General features: G+C 42.2%; 1 protein-coding gene and 1 long non-coding RNA gene across 5 annotated transcripts in view; one reads left to right on the top strand and one right to left on the bottom strand.

Moving 5' to 3' along the window:
• Nucleotides 1-10,636, top strand: part of RXRA (retinoid X receptor alpha) — a 187,212-nt gene extending 176,576 nt beyond the window's left edge. For all 4 annotated transcript variants that reach the window (XM_018566924.1, XM_018566922.1, XM_018566923.1 and 1 more), the window contains 5 exons: nt 752-881; nt 5,045-5,177; nt 5,748-5,839; nt 6,394-6,499; nt 9,153-10,636. In XM_018566924.1, the coding sequence (XP_018422426.1) occupies nt 752-881; nt 5,045-5,177; nt 5,748-5,839; nt 6,394-6,499; nt 9,153-9,300 (609 nt within the window). In that variant the 3' untranslated portion in view covers nt 9,301-10,636. The remainder of the gene's footprint in view (nt 1-751; nt 882-5,044; nt 5,178-5,747; nt 5,840-6,393; nt 6,500-9,152) is intronic.
• Nucleotides 7,280-14,073, bottom strand: LOC108795633. The gene is made up of 3 exons (XR_001941761.1): nt 13,583-14,073; nt 7,843-7,844; nt 7,280-7,290 (listed from the first exon to the last, which is right to left on the bottom strand). It is a non-coding gene; the product is annotated as an uncharacterized LOC108795633 (long non-coding RNA).
• Between the last annotated feature and the right edge of the window lie 5,394 nt (nt 14,074-19,467).

Here is a 19,467-nt window from a genome sequence, read left to right as displayed (position 1 = left end):
TAGCCGACCTGTGACAATGAGACTGTCACAGGTCGGCTCAGTAGATTGGGAGGTGAGCGAACACATACCGGCGTTCGCTCACCTCTCGATCCTGACACGGCTCTCTGCCGTGACGGGGGGGGCTGGATCCCCCCCTCCCCGCTCCGATCCGCCAGCGTTGACTGGCGGAATGGACGGGGAGGGGGCGGGTACAGCTGGCTCTGCCTCTAGATAGGCAGAGCCAGCTGTCAGTCTGGCAGGTCTGGCTGGGCGGATCCCGGTACAATTGGCGTCTCAGTATACTGCGAGCTACAGCTCGCGGTATACTGAGCCTAGGGTGACGGGAGGACGCTAGTTTGTGTCCTCCCGTTACCCTAAGGAGAACTATGGGGAAAAACACTGACCCCATAGTTCTCCTTTAATATCCAGAACGCAGAGCAGCAATAATAAATTATATAGAAGAAGTTACACAAAAGAAATTGGCTTGATGCCACATAAGGACACATAAAATGAATTGCCCAATGTGTAACATTTTCACCAAAAGGTTTAAATGTTTTTAAACAGGTTCTTTCAGAATTTCAGGGAATGAAGCACAATTTACAGAAAGTAATCAGTTTACAAATGACAGAACCACCGACCCGAAAGTCAGCATATGCACTACACATTACATTACACAAATGACAGTCCTGTTTTATAAGTGATTGGTTATGCAGCTCTTAGGAAATATCAGATTTTTCCACTGATAACATTTCCCAATATTCCTTTCCTGCAGCCCAGCGACCCGGTCACCAACATTTGCCAAGCTGCAGACAAGCAGCTGTTCACCTTGGTAGAATGGGCAAAGAGGATCCCCCATTTTTCAGAGCTGCCTCTGGATGACCAAGTAATACTGCTGAGAGCAGGTGAGTGCACTTCATTCATCCTCTGCTCTCTGACAGCAGGGTTCTGAGAGACAGACATATCCTGCAGGCAGCCATATTCATTATTTGAGCTCCCTATCATTGCTTCCTGTCAGTGACAGAAGCTGATTGGTCACCATGGGCAACTGCTCTAGATTCTGCCTTCTCCAGTTTTGGTAAATTCCCCCCTGTATATAGGTGACACAGTGGGTAGTACACATTGAAGCGAATTTATCAAAACTGGATCAAATTCTGGAGCAGCTGTGCATGGCAACCAATCAGCTTCTATTTCTCAATTTCAAACCTCGACTGAAGAGAGAAGCCGATTGGTTGCCGTGCACATTTGCTCCAGAATTTGTCAAATTCCCTTCAATGTCTATAGGTGACTCAGGGGCTGCACACGGTGCATACAGAGGGTCCTTACACTATCTGTATGAGTGAAGAGCCCGCTGGCCGTCGAACATTTTCATCTCGGTATGCTCAGCTATGCTAGCTCTCCAAGCTGACATGCCAGATCACAAATTGCACGACACACTGCACGCGAAGGTCTGCGCGCTACCACTTCCCTTTGCTACTCGCCGCTTCTCGTACAGTGTGTCAAGGGCTGTAGGCTTTACTGCATGCACATGTGATGACAAGAAACAGGTCCACAAATGGAGAGAGATGACTTCATCAGTTTGCTGCTGTCCCTTCATTTTCCAGTCACAGGCTGGGAGGTGACCAAGATGTAGTACTTAACTGCAGTAAACAAAAGTGAGGTCACTGAACTGTCTACACTGTCTGGTAGGGCTGTGTAAATCCTAGAACTGCCAAAATTACAAATCTTTAAGCAGAAAGTGTATATTTGCCTGGAATTCATCCTCAAGTCAACAGATAACACCAAATTTCCATGCAAAACAATGTACCGCTTTTGGTACAAAATTCCTGACATAATCATACCGCCAGGGAGGTTAAAGAAGAACATTATTCTTAACCCTTGCAGTGGGGCTACTAGCCGGCTATGAGGTTTGGGTGAGTATGACTTTGTTATTTTACACCCTAGAAGAAAATGATCACGCAAAAACGGGAAACATTCCTAACCCTTGCTGTGGGGCTACCAGCCGACTCCAAGGTTTGGGTGAGTATAACTTTGTTATTTTACACCCTAGCGGAAAACAGGCACTTAACCCTTCCAGTGAGGGGGTAGCCCCCCAGCAAGGGTTAAGAATCGTTTTTTCTTTAACCTCCCCAAGATTCAGGTAGCCATTGTTTTAGTACAGCTCTATTTTTTTTGAAGCTTTAATGGGCTTTGTATTTTTACGTCAACTACGTGCCTGAATGTACAACAGCAATTTATAACCCACAAAATGCTGAACATGGCACAGAGAAGTGGCTCTAAAAGAGTCATTGGCACTGTTTTTGGGAGTTGGAAATTCTGTTTTGTAAATTGCAGACCTTCTGTCATCCTCTATAGTGTAAAGAGCGAAATCAGGATTTTTGTCCCAGAGGGATAAGAAATTGGTGAGAATTTTCAATTTGTCAGCATCTACCAGAAAGTGCGAATAATCCATGATGGGTGACTGGTCACTTTAAGACATGTGACCAGAACCATTGTTTTTGAAGAGTGGCAGTGAGCCCAGATCCGAGTTCTGCTCAGCTCTGGCCAGTGCTTGAAATAACTTCCCTAAAGTATTTTAACTAGCGACTTCATGTATTATTGAGCGGCAGGAACGGGCTCTGGGGATGGAGCACGCATGAAACATTAACAGACCAACATCTAGCTAAGCGCAGAGGCTGCCTCCACTCATGCATCATCTAACGAGAGATGAAACACAGCTTAAGGGCAGAGCAAATGCCGATAGGGTGGCTTGTCTCTTCCTTCCTTTTTATGGCATCTTAAAAGCATAAAATCAAACGCAGCCTTTATTTTGTGCCATCCAGGATGACTGTAACACTTTATGCCGGCTCGTATGTCGATGGTCTTTTAGCGGAGTTGCGAGTTATTTATAGCCGCCTTGGTGTGAGCTGAAGATGTGAGAAAATGGCTCTACGTTTAAATTGTTTATTCTGTTACAAAAGCGCGGGCAGCTGAGAGTCTCCCGAGAGCTGCCTGTCGATATAGAAGCACGCTGGTATTTGCTGGCTTAGTTTAATGTGAAAATAGCGTGATGCTTCAGCTGGTCATCAAGAGATAAAAAGTGACAGGTCCGCTCTGCGACTGAACCAGGATTCTGTGGGGGCCTAAAGGGGATATACAGTCTTCTACGTGTATTTTAGATAACTTGCTAAATCAGGCTGACATAAATAATCTCGGTAGCATACAGGTGAAACTCGAATAATTAGAATATCGTGCAAAGTTCATTTATTTCACTAATGCAACTTAAAAGGTGAAACTAATATATGAGATAGACTCATTACATGCAAAGCAAGATAATTCAAGCCGTGATTTGTCATCATTGTGATGATTATGGCTTACAGCTCATGAAAACCCCAAGAACCCCAAATCCACAACCTCAAAAAAGTAGATTATTACATGCAATCAATAAAACAAGGATTGTACATAGAACAATATCGGACCTCTGAAAAGTACAAGCATGGATATGTACTCAGTACTTGGTTTGGGCCCCTTTTGCAGCACTTACTGCAATTACTTTTGCACGATATTCTAATTATTCGAGTTTCACCTGTATAGTTGTTTTCTTAAAACATGTTTCCATATATAATTATATGTGTATGGAGACAGCCATCTTTGTTTATTACATATGTAGGTTTGGCTTCTTGCTTTGCAGTGCCACTAAGTGGTTGTGTTTTACTTCTCCTCCTTATAATACAAGTCAGTGAGTCAGCCGACCCGCTGAGAAAATGCTCTAAGTGTGATACAAATGTGATATCTTTTCTCAGCAGCTGAGATACATCGGGACTGCACTAAGAGCTCCCTCTAGTGGTCAGTCTAACAAATCTCCATATTCAATTCAACTAAAATAAATGTTGGAGCAAATCTGTAAAAAATTTGAAAGTCACATCAAATATTACTTTAAGGCAAGCAATGTAAGAAAAACATTTAACATGTTCACTTGCTTAGCAGGAATTGATCTAGGGACACCAATGCTGCATTTATTACAGTACATTCACATCAGTGGCCTCAAGGAGCTTACAATCTTAGGTCCTTATCTCACATGCATACAGACACATCCTAGAGCCAGTTTAGACAGGAGACAATTATCCTACCAGCATGTGTTTGGAGTGTGGACTGGGAGGAAACCCACACAAGCACAGGGAAAGCGTACAAACTCCATGCAGGTAGTGTCCTGTTGGTATTCAAACTGCGGGCCCTAGTGTTGCAATGCAGGAGTGGTAACCACTAGGGATGCACCAATACCGATACTAGTATCGGTGCCGATGCCTAGCCCAATACTTACGGTATCAGGAAGCCGGGCAGTGCGTCATTACATGATGCCCAGCTTCCTGATTGGCCGGGAAGCTGGCCCCATGATCTCTCGTCACCTAGTGACGAGAAGCATGGGAACGGCTTCCCTGCTCACCGGAAAGCCAGGTGGCGAGTCTTTACACGCTGCCCGGCAACCCAGCTAATTAGGAAGCCAGGTGGCGAGTCATTAAACGCCGCCTGGCTTCCTGAACGGGACATTCCGGTACTTGGTATTCGGTATCGAAATATCGGTACTCTTACTTGATAGCAAAATACCGGTATTGGTGCATCCCTAGTAACCACTATTCCACGGTGCTGCCAGTATTTATCAATGTTATCCACATAGGATGGGGTAGTGAATAAGCAGTATTTAAATAAGGCTGTTGCAGGTCATGTGATCCCCAGTCTGAAATCTGCTATTTATCTAAGGAGTCAAAATGACTTACATAACTTACACTAAATGTTTGTAGAGTATTTGTTATATTGTTTACTCTTTGTTATTTTATATGTGATTACAACTTTCTATTGAAGAAATACAGATACGTAGGACAGATATCCTAGGGCATGTCAGGACAACATAGGGCAATAGAATAAGGTACATCATAATGTTGGTCCTTGAATACAGTTAGGATTGTACCAAGAAAGCAATAGACAAGCAGGGAAATAGACAACATCAAAATAGACAAGAGTATGCTTTGCTGCTGAATAGAAAACAATGAACTTTCAGACCTAAATCGCCTTATTTATTGTCTTTGTGCAGGTTGGAATGAACTTCTTATCGCCTCCTTCTCACATCGGTCAATAGCTGTTAAAGATGGGATCCTTTTGGCCACCGGTCTTCACGTACACCGGAACAGTGCGCACAGTGCAGGTGTAGGAGCCATCTTTGATCGGTAGGATGTCACTGTTCCATCTCTCAGTGTCAGCTGTATTGAATGCTGGGGTTAAAGGGTGCAGAGCTTGCAGATGACAGAGCTTTTTAGAAACATTTGTGCAAGTTCTGTTTCTTGATATCATTGCGGAAACAATAGGTTCTACCAACATGGTTGATGATCATTTTCATTGTAAATAGCTTTGTGTAGACAGAAAAGATTTGGGCCTGAGATGGAAATTTCATCTGAATAATCTCTGTTATAACACAGCTTTGCACATCTCTCAGTCTTTGAGTTCACATCCTGTCAGCAGTGATACACTGTAAAACCATGATAAGAAAGAAAAAGAAGAGGCAGCAATAGGACAGATTGCATGAGGCCAGTTCATTCTGAGTTTGCTTCTTATAGAGCTCATTGAGGCAAATAAAAATGTTTTGCTGTTTAGAAAGCCCAAATAAATGATATTCTGTTTCCTTCATGGTGCCAGTTTACTTCCTATTCCCTGTTAACGGTAATATGAATTTACAAGTCATACTTGTGCACTCTGCCTGTCACAACGCCTTTCAAACAAACTTTTTATTCTTTGCTCAGTGTCCTGACAGAACTAGTGTCCAAAATGCGAGACATGCAGATGGATAAGACAGAGCTGGGGTGCCTCCGAGCAATTGTCCTCTTCAACCCAGGTGAGTGAGTGCGTGGCGGCTGTATGCTGCTCTGAGGTTATTGTTGATGTAAAACATTCGGCTTCCAGAGTTACACATTCACAGCTGATCAGAAATAACTGACGATTCTGGTGATTATATTTTTCTGGGCTAAATCCCCCTAAAACTCAGTTATGGGTAGATGCTGGTGGGTTTCATTTATATGCTTAAAATACTGGTCAGTTATTTTTTCAGTAGTTTGTAAGGCAAACATTATACATTGAGGAAAATAAGTTGTAATACACATTATTTTGGCTGGTTTAAAGAAGAACTTCACCTCTACTTCTATCAATGTTGACAAAATCACATTATCCTAATGCCTTAACCGGGGAAAACAACTGTTGTTGGGGATTCTCTGTTTCTGGGAAGTCTCATCTAAAGGGGCAATACTGTGGTCGTTGTTGCACAAAAGAGAAGTTTCTATTTTTTGCTCGTTATAGAAACACATGGCTTGTAAAGTGAAATATTAAATCAATTGCTGATGAACATGAAGCAATGTATGAACCTGCATGGTGACACTTTGTTGTGTTTCACAGACTCTAAAGGTCTCTCAAACCCGTCGGAGGTGGAGGCGCTGCGGGAGAAGGTCTATGCATCTTTGGAGGCTTACTGCAAACATAAATACCCTGAACAGCCAGGAAGGTGAGCCTCCCTCCATCCTCCCCTCACTGTACCCAGAACTCTTCTCCTCATAGTTACAATGGAAAGGGAGTGTCTTCTGTGTATGACATCTCCCTTTTTTTGGCCAAACCATGTTAATCCTTGTATAACGTCATACAGGATTGAACAGCCAGACCACTAGTAGCTCATTTTCAGATACCGATAACTAGCAGCAAAAGAGGTCAAAAGCCATCATCACTGCCACCTCGATCTGTACTCAGCACTCCTGGACTGGACCTGGAGGGTCATTTAGGGTATTTAAGAAAAATGCTTAAAGCCTATTTCCACATTTGCAGAGGTATTTTTTAAAAACAAATTCCAGCAATGTACACTCTGTACATGAAGCAGACATATGCATGTGGTTTATATGAACACAGTAACCTACATTTTGTCTTAGCTTACCTCTTCATATCCTCATGGAAATGGCCACCTCTGTGCTGTGCAAGCAATGTGTGTATATCTTTCTGTGAGCTCTCCAACTCCCCCCCCCCATTACCAACAGTGTATTGTGTGTAAGGGCAGAGCTGGTGTCAGACTGAATTTCCTGTGGAGAAAATGTAGAATTTTTAGGCTTCTGACCTAATAAAAACTTTATAAAAAACTAAGGAAAGCCTGCAATGTGAGTCATGAAAATGTGCACATGAATACATCATCACTGAACCTCTTCCTTACCACAATAAATGCTTATCACTTACAAAGGTGGAAATGGACATTCAAACTTTCCTAAATGCTTTGTAAATGCTTACTAAAGCTGATACTCCTAAGACTGAAGGCTGCCATTGCTGGCTGTCCTTCTGAGAATGCATGTAGCCTGGTGCCATGCTGATCCAATGGCTTCAATATGGTCTAACTATGGAATTCAGTAGTGTTGATCTTCTAACCTGAATGTTTTTTTTGGCATCAGTGAACCCAGAGACAGCCAGGCAGCTCATATTTTCAGAAGGAGGCCAGCAATGGCCCCATATATTTCTTTAAAACAATGATTTTAGGACCAAAAGAGGGACAGTTGTGCAAAAGAGAGGCACAGAGGATTCGGGTACAGAAAATAAACTCCTTGGAGATTTGATGACATCATCATTACTTTGTTTTTATTGGGAACAGCACGCTCAGTAAAGTCCTCGAGATTTGTCAGTCACCTTTAAGACGTTCCAGTCTCCTCTGTTTCACCCCGTGTCCTCCAGAGGAACTCCAGCTGAAAAATGAGGCCGAAGCAGCGAAGGAGTCAGGCTCCCCTCCCCCGTCTCTCATATGTTTTAGTTTAAAATTTTAAAGTTCGCACTTCCTGGCTGGCGTTCAGAAAGTCCTGTTTTTCCTGGCGCTCCGACTCCTGTTCTCAATAGCTCAGCAGAATTCGCCCCTTTTCTTGGCCTCCTTCCAACCTGAAAATGGATCGGGTTTATTTTTTTCCCCTCTTTCTAAACCACGCCGATTGCGTGATGACGGGAAGAACTAAGTCCGCTGTCCCTTGAGATGTGGTTAACGATTAATGAGAATTTTCATTGCCTTCTCCAGCACTGTGCATAGGACTTTGATTTAGTCAGGAAGGCTGACTGACTGACCATCTGTAGTCTGTCCAGCAGAAGTTTTCACATTCAGGTGGATGCTAAAGAGGACTTGTCTTCCATAGCGGACGGAGCTTTCATGTTAAGATTTGACCTCTGTACAAACTCGATAGTCTTTTTTCAACCTCATTGACTATATTACTACCATGGAATATATTTGATCTAAATAAATCCATTTACATGAAAAGCAGCACTATACATCTTAAGAATGTACTTTTTTTTCACTGAAAGTCTATGGATTGAATTAATTACAGGGCCTGGCATTGAGATAAGAGTAACAGCAAAGCACAATCGCCAATTAACATTACCAAAAAGAAACATGTAGTGTATACTGTATATGTTAAGCCTGGAGCGCTGAGAGCCAGCTTGGGTCCCTGCGGCTAAAAGTTTTCTGGGGCCCTCTCTCTTCTTGCCATTATTATAAAGTGTATTTTCACTTCTGCAAACACGTTTGAGAAAACCCCTCTATATGTTTGTTATGTGTTTCTATTTACACAGTATACCAAAAATGTTTTTGATGTGTCTGTGTAGCAGGCTATGACATGTGAATGAGAACATGTATCCGATATAAAATAGGTGTTATCCCAATTTGGCTGCAGAAGTGAAAATACACTTTACAGATTTTTTGCCTAATGCTTTTATCACACCACTGCTCACGTCTAGTAGAAACTTGCTGATTCAGCTGTTATGGAGTATATAAACTTTGATACTTTATCTCATTTTGTCTCCTGAGAATATTATGTCCAGTCAGGTAGCAGTCTCTGAATAAGCAATGCCAGTCAGTCCCTGTACATGATTCTTTGGAGGCAGAACCCCATGAAGTTACTGTGCTCCCCCTTTCATTAGGCCTCAGATTCATGTGCAGGAATATAGTGTTAAGGGGTTACATGGCTAAGGACAAGAGCTATTCCTTGAAATGTTTGGTTCCAGTCACTCCATAGTGGCTGGTTTTCAGTCCTCTATTACAACACTATGAGGGCCACTCAGATCTTCATAGGCAGGGCTGGTTTTTACAAAGGTTGCAGTATGAGTTTTTGTTACTAACTTTTTCTTTTTGACTTCTCCACTGCCAGGTTTGCAAAGCTGCTTTTGCGCCTACCGGCCCTCCGTTCGATCGGCCTGAAATGTCTGGAACACCTCTTTTTCTTCAAGCTAATAGGCGACACACCAATTGACACCTTCTTAATGGAGATGCTGGAAGCGCCTCATCAAATGACTTAAGAGAAAAGGGGTTTGGTTGTCCATGTGCCGAGGGTGATGGACGCATCATGTGACGCCCTCAGAGACACTTACAGAAAACGTCCAGGACCCCTAATGCAGTGTCACATGTGCGCCTTCAGTCCATCCACAGAGCTATAACCGTGCTCTCACAACACAACAGCAATCAGTGACGGACGTCTGGGATGCGGATAAGCTGGGCTCATCCTTTTTTTTTTTTGTCTCTTTCGAAGACATGGCTTGGTTGTCGCTGCTGAAGCTTAATTAAGTTGCTGTTGTTGTTTGGCTTTGGTGGCTCCAAAAAGACCACCAGCATCTGAAACATAAAAAAAAAAAAATCCGCACAGATCCCTTGGAGGGTGAATGTATTTTCTTCTTCTTTTTCGAAAATATAATGTTGTAAAGACAATGGAAAAGTTTTCTAATCTGTGTGTTCCCACACGAGAACTGGCTTGTCATGTTGTGGAGAAGTTTTTGCCGATCTTCTGAACAAACTATGAGAAGGTCCTTATGTCGATTGGCATCGGTTTCCACAGGCAGACTAATAAAACGGGTTGTATGAGCCCTTATTCAACGTTAGGCCTTAATTCTCAAAGAACAAACATCTCAAAAACAACTCAGTCGAGCTTGCTGTCCCCTCGCATGCTTATATGTTGAGGGACATAGCAATTAAAACAGACGTTTTCTCCCTGTGGAAAGAGCAAAGCTAATTCCACAGCTCGATTTCCAGAACCATCTGGGTGGTGAACCATTAGCTTGTTTTAAGGCTCTATGGATCAAGGCACTACAGTTATTTTGTTTTGATGTATTCAAGAAATTGTAGGAAACCACCAGTTGTGATTTACTGCCTCTTAAAAAAAAAAAAAAAATGATAGGCAAGCCACTTTGGGCTCCTCGGGTAGATTTCAGGGATCTTGTTCATTTTTGTTTTCTAATCCTGTATTGCAATCCTTCACATCTAGAGAAGGCTTCACTTAACTTCTCTAGTGGCATAAGGAGCCACAGAGGCAGAAAATCCTGGTGATTTTAAAATGGTTGTTCTTAAAAAACATAAAAATGTACAGTACAGAATAACAATCGTTTCTAAAATACAGCAACAGAGGTTTTTTTTAGAGATTCATATCAACCAAAATTACTTATTGCAGAGGTTCCGATTTCTTGTTGTTGGTAAAAGTAAATCATCAAAAAAACTAAGCTGATAACTTTTTTTCTTTTGTAACTGCTGAATAGAACATCAGAATGTGAGGTTTAGGTTTGAGAAGGGCTTAGGTTCAAAAGCTTGCAATTGACTATTTTGCCAACAAAATTGACATTTCAAGGCCTTCTTAGCATCTGTCACCATAATGCGTTGAAGAATATCCAATAGCTGTTGGGCGTAACCTTTGTGCTTTTCATAAGTCTAGATCAATTTGGAAAACATGCCCTTCTCTTAAGAGATTCCCCAGAAATAATTTAAGTTGTTTTGCTTTCCTATTCTATTATATCGGCAAAGGAAAGATCATAAATATTTGGGCTTTAGTTCAAATTGGCATAGCTGTCACTAACTAACGTTTTGGTACTCAGTATCTTCAGCTTTCAGTTCAGTTCATATGGTTCAGCCATCGCTGAAGAAGAGACTTGACAAGAGTGCCAAATTGCCGATTAGGTTTAGTCTCACAGGAAGGTAACAGTGTTTCAGTTAAGAGGAATCTATGTGGTGGCATGCAAAGGCCCAGGAGTTCCTGGACTTAAAAAAGTTGACAGAATCCCAGGGAACCTCCAAAAACTGATTCTAGATTTTTTTTTTATTTTACAGGGTAAGTCAGTGCGAACATTGTTTTATTTGAACTAACCGGCCTTCTCTTTTATTCCTTTCTTGTAAAGCAAAAATGGTATATGTATATTTTCCAAAGAAACTTGTCTTTCTCTTTCGTTGGCGCTCTCTCCGTTCTGCGTGGGAGCTAGTTACTCGGAACCTGAGCCAATGCTGAAGCACGCTTCTGTGAAGCATTGCCCCCTCCCTCCTTTTTCTTGCCTGCAACTGGTCAAGCGCTATTGATGCCGTTATGATACCTCTTTTGTGATTTCTAAGCTAGTGGTTGTTGAGCAGATTGTGGAAAACACTGTCCAGACCGGGCGTTCCTTACCTCAGAAAGAACATCAGAAAGCGTTAAATTTTCTGCTTTTGCATGTTTCCTTGATGAATCAGCGATTCAGTATAATTCGATGCATCTGGTTGTGTTCAGCAAGGAGTACATTAAAGCAATTTTCCTCGATGAGATACAGCTGATAGATGAAGGTGGACTAAGATTCAATTAAGCTTCATCTCATCTTTATTGGAGAATCAGAAAATTGCAGCCAGAATAACCAGGAGATCTGTGTGTACAGATTGTTAGGGTGACCCAGTTGCACACAGACCCTGTGTGTGGGAGCTCCTCAGGAGGGTTGCATTTTTGTTTAACATTCCGCTTGTGGCTGCCCTGAAAATTTCAATGCAAAACACGAGATATTCAAAAAACAGGCTGCTTTGTTCCCAGCCATTTTATGTTAAATGATGCCCATTAGAGGCTGCAAATTGCTCCTATGCAGGAAGATGGCTGAGTGTGTCTGTGGATGGAAAGTGTCTCTGCCCCCCTTTCCCCAGTCATTGTCAGTTCTGATAAACACCTGAAGCTTTTAGAAATGTTACTTGAGCAAACTGGCATTTGCAAGTCCATCTTTGCTGTTTTCCAAAATTATGTTTTTTTGCTTTTCCCCTATAGCATTACCCTTTATACTATGAACTGTAAACCTCGTTACCCTTCATCCCCTATAATAGTGCCTTACAAATGAGAAGGTCTGTCAGCATAAGTAACAGTTGCTTAGTGTTATTCAGTCACAGCAGAGGGGCAGTAACCGGGTTACCTTGTGGCATTACTACACCCACTTTTCTATTACACAAAAACAACTACACCAGCTTTAAAGGTAACATTTCACATCAGCTGCTTCCTGTCATAGCGGAGGCCACTGTTGAATCTGTTGCTGCACCCATGAAAGTCATGTTACTGCAGTTCTGGGCACAGTATGCTCGGCAGTGCCTGGAGATTAGAGAGTGGCGTTCTCCATTGTTAGGGAGCCTGGGCAGTGACAGTGAATGGAAGAATACTGTTACTGTGAGTTACATCACATTTTAAACTATAAGTGAATATTTACTCTCCGAGTGCCTTACTCGTGTATGTGTTAAACAGGAAGTTCCCCCCTCATCACCCCTATATAAAAAAAAGAAGCTTTTCTGCTGTTTTAAGTAATTCAATTGTAGAATCCATTCGTTGAACAGAGCGGTCATGGCACATGTGAATTTTAGAAGAATGCCTTAATCTCTACGGGGACAATGACCGCCGGTTTGCAGGGCTGACCTTGTTCTGTTTTGTAATGTGTACTTCACCCCAGTTGCTGTGCGTGTACATTCCCCCGCTAAAATAAATGTATCCTTTAACCCTTTCCCTGCTTAGCTTTGGTAGAAGAAAGGATAAACTCTGGGGTAGTGACGGCGGGTCAATAAACAGCAGTGCTTCAAATCTGAAAGATTTCTAAAAGGACTTCTTGAACCTTGGGTTGTCAGTGATCTCATTTTTCACTTTCATTAGGCAGATTTTTGTCCAATATAGTTGCGTCCACGAGGGCACCTACCTTATCTTGTACACATACCTAAAATGGTTCCATAAATCCCACTCAGAATGAACATGAAAGTGACTCATCTCTCTCACTAGGCCAACTGCATTTTCTTGTCACTTTTTCAATAATTTTATTGTCTCTCCGCTTCCTCCAGCAGTACATCTACAATCCATAATACACTCAAGTGAAGTCATTAAAGGGACCTGATTCATAGACTGTACCTGGGTCTCAGCCAAATAATCTTTTTGATGAATTTTTTCAATATTATTGTGTCACACATTTTATTTTATTACGTTCCATTTTTATTTTACTAATTGAATTGCAAATCTTCACAGTGTAGTCCTCCCAGTAAATGACATGGAAAATAAAACACATTTCGTTTTACAGGATGTAAAAATGAGACAGCCAATTCCCTAATGGCCATTTAGTTTTATGAATTTGTAATTGTCGCTGGAGCTGTCATTCGTTGATAAATAATCAGAATCAGGACATTGCCTATCTCAGGTCGGTGAAATCGATAGAGGCGTCTGAGTATAAGGGTAATAGACAATACGTAGCACTTCTGAACATTTACATTGTCAAGCTATAGTAGAGGTACCTTTGGATGAGTATAATAAGTTGTAAATAGATTGAAAGTCTTTCCATCAGCCACAGAAAGATCTGTGCACAGGGAAGGAACGCCCGGTCTCTTAGTTTGCGCACCTGTTTTGAGGTGCCGCAGAATATTTTCAGCGTGAGGGGGGATAGGTGAAACTCACCAGCACCAAGAGGTATCCTTGTGTCGTTCTTGTGACATTATGTACAAAAATGAAAAAAACTAAAAAAAAATAAAAAAATGTTTGTGTATTGCAAAATAATAAAAAAAGTTTAGAAAAACAAATTATAGAAAGGGTTGAAAAATTCTATTGTATCAGCGAAGTAAAATCTATTTTTGTATTGATGGAAGTTTAACCCTGCTTACAGTTTTGTACTAACATTCACAGATTCCAGCCTGACGTGTTACGAAGCAGTAGTCGTTCTGGAGGTGTCATACGTCACTGTTGAGCGGGGGGCGCTGTTTTCCAATGGCATGTTAGCAGGAAATAAAGCCTTGTGATTTTTTTTTAAAACTGAACTCCAAAGGAATCTTCAAAGCTACCCGTACAGTGGAGCTCCCCCTCTACTGCAAGAGTGACATACTCATTCTTGTCTAGGGTACCATTAAATAGCAGTTTCACTTACCTTATGCCTTACTCCCGTGCTCTCCTCTTCTTTCTGGCACTCCAGGTTGTGGGGGCGGGCCCTTGGCGTCCTCATGATGCAGTAGTACTCTGAGTGCCTGCAACTGGAGCACGGAAGAAAAGCAGAGGGAGGGAGGGAAATAATAATTTAACCCTTGCCATAGTTTTGAATTTTCCCCGAAGTTCAGCTTTAAACATACTTCTCTACAGCTGCGGTGGAACTTTATCTGCGAGTATGTTCTGTAAGCCATGCTGAAACTTGTAGTTCTACTATTCATAATTACATGTCAATGTAGTACCTGTGATTGATCATAACATGTGGCAGAGATTGGCTGCTTTGTTTTAGAATGTGGCTTTATAAATGCACCATTACTATTCATAAGAGAACTTGTTAGAATGAGAGTTGCCGTTGCTGACTTATTTTTGGAGGTGTTACTTCCAGGGCTTTCATCTTAATCGTGACTTCATTACTTTGTGAGTCACAGATCTGGGTCAAGCATATTCATATCGGTTATACCAACACTGGCTGCATGCCTCTTCTAAGTCATTCTGAAGGAAGGATGAGGATGGCAGCCCTGGACTCCTCGCCTATAAGGAAAAGTCTGCAATGGCATTGTTCATATTTCATCCCAAAGGGGTACTTTTCAATATTGTGATGAAGCAAAACACCTCTGATGGAAGCTGTCATTCCCCGATTCACAGACTGTTCACTACTTCTATGGCACTGACCTCACTTAGAGTTAAGCTGAAAAGATTTGGCCTCACCTCTCCAGAAGATACATGAGGTCTGTGAGTTGGGGGACATCTGCCTTGTGTACTTTTAAAATGTACAACTTTTATTCTGTAAAGTGTTCTGAATTTGGCTTCTTTGTTTCCAAACTTTAATTGAGACAACTGCCACATCTCACTGTACAAGAATGTGAATCACAATGCCTCCTTTTATTTCCGTGCCCATACCATCCAATCCCTATTGGACCCCAAAATCTTTTACAATGTGAAGAACACTTGGCTTCAACTCTTGACTATATTGCGCCTTCCACGCACAATCTGTTGGAATACTGAGGACAGCAGACATCTCCAATCACTCACAGCTCTCCGCTTGTTAAACTTTGTCGCCTTTAAGAAACAGACTCCGCCCCCCGCGCTCTCGGTATGCTGTGTTCATGTACCTGCCTCTCTTTCTCTTTCTACGGCTCAGTTTTACTGTGAATCACTTCTGCACATGTTAACGTCAAAATGAAAACAAACAAAAAAAGCATTGGAAATCTGAGTATTTTCTTGATGAATAAATGGTATTAGAAATTGTAAACAGAATGAGCGTTTATAAATACGAGTTCAAAGTAAATCAGCCTTCGTGTCTTTCTGTACTGTGAGTTACTGACACCTACTACACACAACAAGTTGCAGACTAACTGAAAGGAATGAATGACAGCCTTGTGGTCAGGATATCAGCAGTAGAGGTAACCCAGAACAGTATTTTCTCCAGGACTCAAAACCAATCAAGCTCTCTTGTGTTGCACAGTGTTGTCATACTTATGCGTTTCAGACAGTTTATTGGAGTAGGAAAGCGCATGGAGAAAGTCAACAGACCAATAGGATCAGGTGAGTATATCTGCTTTATTTGAGCCCCTAAACCAAAATGAGCACTTTAACTCCTGCAGTGTGGACGTAGCCCCACTGCAAGGGTTAGTTTTATAATTCCTGGAGGTCCTTTTTAACACTTGACAGGTTTAAGGCCTTTTTCTGTAACACCCCTGCACACCTTTAAAATCATTTGAATATGGGTGTAACATGAACCATGGTCTGAAAGGTAATCTCAGCCTTTAAAATAGAACTATGGCCTCCCATTAAAAACACCTACTGATTTATTTCCTCTAATCCCCCAAAACTGGTTTGTATAGCATTTGTTGAAAGCATTTTCACTGGGCACCATTAAGTGGAGGTATATTTGACCTATAATCAAGTTTCAATCAGCCTTTAGCTGGCAGGCTTGTGGTCAGGATAGCAGCAGTGAAGGGAACCTAGAGCAGTATTTTCTCCAGGACTCTGAGCCTTATTTCATGTCCTCCTGGGAGAGATACCTTGAAGATAATTTATTCAGAACACAAATGGTACCAATCGGTTTATCTCCATGTCTGCTGAATACATATTGCCACCATGCAGGGGGTTATAAATTGGGTTACATTGATCAAGCTCTTCAAAATATAAATTCAACTAGATCCAATTGTATCCTGAAGGGAAAAGAGAATTACACTTTTACTGTCCTGACCATTAAGTCCAGTTGGCTTCTTTCCCTCCAGGGGTGCATATCCACACAGGCGGTTGTGCTTGCTCTTGGTATATGCAATAAAAGGCAAAAGAATGTGGTCGCACTCCAGATTATCAGAAGCATAGGTAAACTTATTGTTCAGTTGCACAACACACATCCTGCTGAGGCTTCGCCCTTAGTAACGTGTTTTACTAAAATCTACCAGGGTTACTCACAAAAGGGGGAAGAGTTTGGAGAAGACAGGAGAAGTGAACAATCTAGGACAGGGGTGCCCATAAGGTCGATCGCGATCTACCAGTCGATCGCATAGCGATCAGTGGTAGATCGCAATGGCCTCTTCTCCCGCCCGTGGTACTTCTCTGGATCCCCGCTGTTTTTCTTTCTTACCTCGGGCGCAAAAGGAGCTGGCTACGGGTATGCTCATGCGGTGCTCGTGTGGCTGCCGGTTGAATGTGGCAGACGCTGCAGATGGAAAGGGGCAGGACACTTCTCCCCATGTGCAACAACGGCCACACGAGCACTGCAGGAGGACAGGACGACGGGGCCTCTAAGACGCACTGGAATGAAATTATTTCATTGTAGCATTTTTCCGGATTGCACTGGACTGGAACGCAGGCACTAATGTGCGAGGGGCCTGGCTGTGGTGCCATTGACATCAATGCACCGCCAAGCCCCCTCCCACCCCTGAATGCAGGTGTTTTTTCGTTGGTAGATCTCATTGAGCTCGTCATTTGACAGTAGATCTCCAGATGAAAAATTGTAGGCACCCCTGATCTAGGACAACATAGCTGATTTGGAAAAATTCTCCAATTCAGCTCTTTCCAGTTCAGAAATGTTGTCCTAGATTGTTCACTTCCCCAAACTCTTCACCCCTTTGTGAATAACCCTGTATGTTTAAGCTCATTTTGGGTGAAATGTGTTAGTTAGCCACGGTGCACATAGTACTCCTGAACAATAAGTGTATCTACACTTTTTGATCCAACTCCACGCTATAATTAAATCTGTGGATAGAACAATGTTATTCCCCAGGTTTGTATCACTCTCTTTTGGTATAATCCAACCAATTTTCTTTTATTAAGCCACTTCCCTTCATTGCAATGTTTAGTCCACATATTAGTTGCAACTTTGTTTTCCTGATGTCAGCCTAATTTCTTCAGCATGGGTGTACTTCTCAGTCTCTTTATTTATTCATACCTTGTGGTTTTGTTGTGCCACTTTTGTATATCTTACCCCCTATTGAAGAACATTCGACACAGATTTCACTGCGGTATATCTTGCTCTTAATGGAAATATGGAAACAGCTAGTGGAGGCATTGTCCTGGGCAGCATCATGCATAGGAAAAACAGAGGAAATATACATTTCCTGTGACAAAAATAGCACAATAATGCTATCCTTTATAAAACACATTGCAGTAACCCAGAGCAACTGCATGTCAGAATACTTTGGTAAGAACAAATAAATCTGATTGGTTGTTGTGGTTTTCAGCAATTTTGAGAGATAAGACCATCAAACACCATATTGACAGTACTTTGATGCCACCTGCCGGACAACTATGTGCACTACAGCACTAAGAATTTTTTTTTGGGGGGGGGGTTCAACCCAGGAAGCATGCATTGGTGCACATTCTCTCCAGGCTTTTGTAGGTTTACGCCCACAATCCAAAACAAACATACCAGAAGGTATGATATTTTTCTCAAAAAACTGTGACAAGTGGATTTTTGCCTGTAAAACTGTAGTGGGACATTAGAGTGTAAGCTCATCTGCTGCAGAGACTGATGTATACGGTTCTCGCTCTACAACACTGCAGAAAATATAAGAGGGGCAGGGTAATAGTGTGTGACTGTGGTAGAGAACCTAGAGTGTAAGCTCCTCTGGTGCAGAGACTGATGTGACTGTCTCAGTATTCTCTGTACAGCACTGCAGAATATGTCAGAGCTATATAAAGGTATAAACGTGTGTGACTGTGGTAGGGACATTAGAGTGTAAGCTCCTCTGTTGAAGAGACTAAATTAAAACCGAAAACAAACATGAAGATTGAGATTTTTGTCTTTTTAGGTGTTACAAGCAGTTCTGGGACATGGCACTTAAAGGTTGAGATGAGAAATGTGGAACTGAATGCAAAAAGTGAAGATTTGCCATGTTATAGGGAACATCTAGAAGTGTTGATTGTACCTAAGAATTACATTAAACCATTTACAATAAGGGGAATATAAAAACTGGAGCAGAAAGAATGTGAAGCAGTTCCCCGTCGCAGCCAATCAGCTCCTCTTTTCAGTATGTTCAGTTAATCTTTGAAGAGAGAAGCTGATTGGTTGCCATGCACAGCTGCTCCAGATTCTGTCTTCTCCTGTGTTCATAATTTCCCCTCATTTTGTCTTAATTCCTCCTGAAAATAGCAGCACTTCCTGCCTCTGCGAGTCTCTGAAGATTTGGATTGAGATTCAGGGATGTCATCATTGTGCTGTTCACTGTTCTCCTTGCTGGAAGCTCTGACATAAAGTAACAAAGCCAAAACCAAAATGGCCTACTCCACACAGAGGCAAGATGTGGTAACAGTGGCGTAACCAGAGTTATGGGCGCCCGGGGCAGAACATTTTTTTTCGCCCCCCCCCATATTATATAAACATCCACTAGAACTGTACCCCCCACCCCCACACATATATATCAGCTAAGGAACTACAAGTGCAAGCATGCCATCATTGTCCCTGTACACCCCCCCCACACACACATCACCCAGGGAACGGCAATATCTGGTTGTTGTACAGGGGCAATGAGGGCATGCTGGGACTTGTAGTTCCCTAGCTGATATCTTATGAAGCTGTATTCCACCTGAAAGTACTACAATGCCATTATAGAACTAAGAATAGAACATAAAATAAAACTTTTTTTTTCTTCTAATACTCACCTGATTCCGGGATCCAACAAGCGCGGCCTCCCGTCTCCCACGCTGTTAGAAGTTGCATACAGCGTGTGCTGGTTACTACTTAAACCGACGCGCGCAGTGTGCAGCTTCTGACAAGATACGCTATTAGCATAGCGGGGAAGGC

The sequence above is a fragment of the Nanorana parkeri genome, unplaced genomic scaffold, assembly GCF_000935625.1.
Source record: "Nanorana parkeri isolate BGI_ZX_2015 unplaced genomic scaffold, ASM93562v1 scaffold988, whole genome shotgun sequence".
Lineage (NCBI taxonomy): Eukaryota > Metazoa > Chordata > Amphibia > Anura > Dicroglossidae > Nanorana > Nanorana parkeri.
Note: the sequence above shows the minus strand (reverse complement) of the source record. Positions and strands in the feature narration are given on the sequence as shown.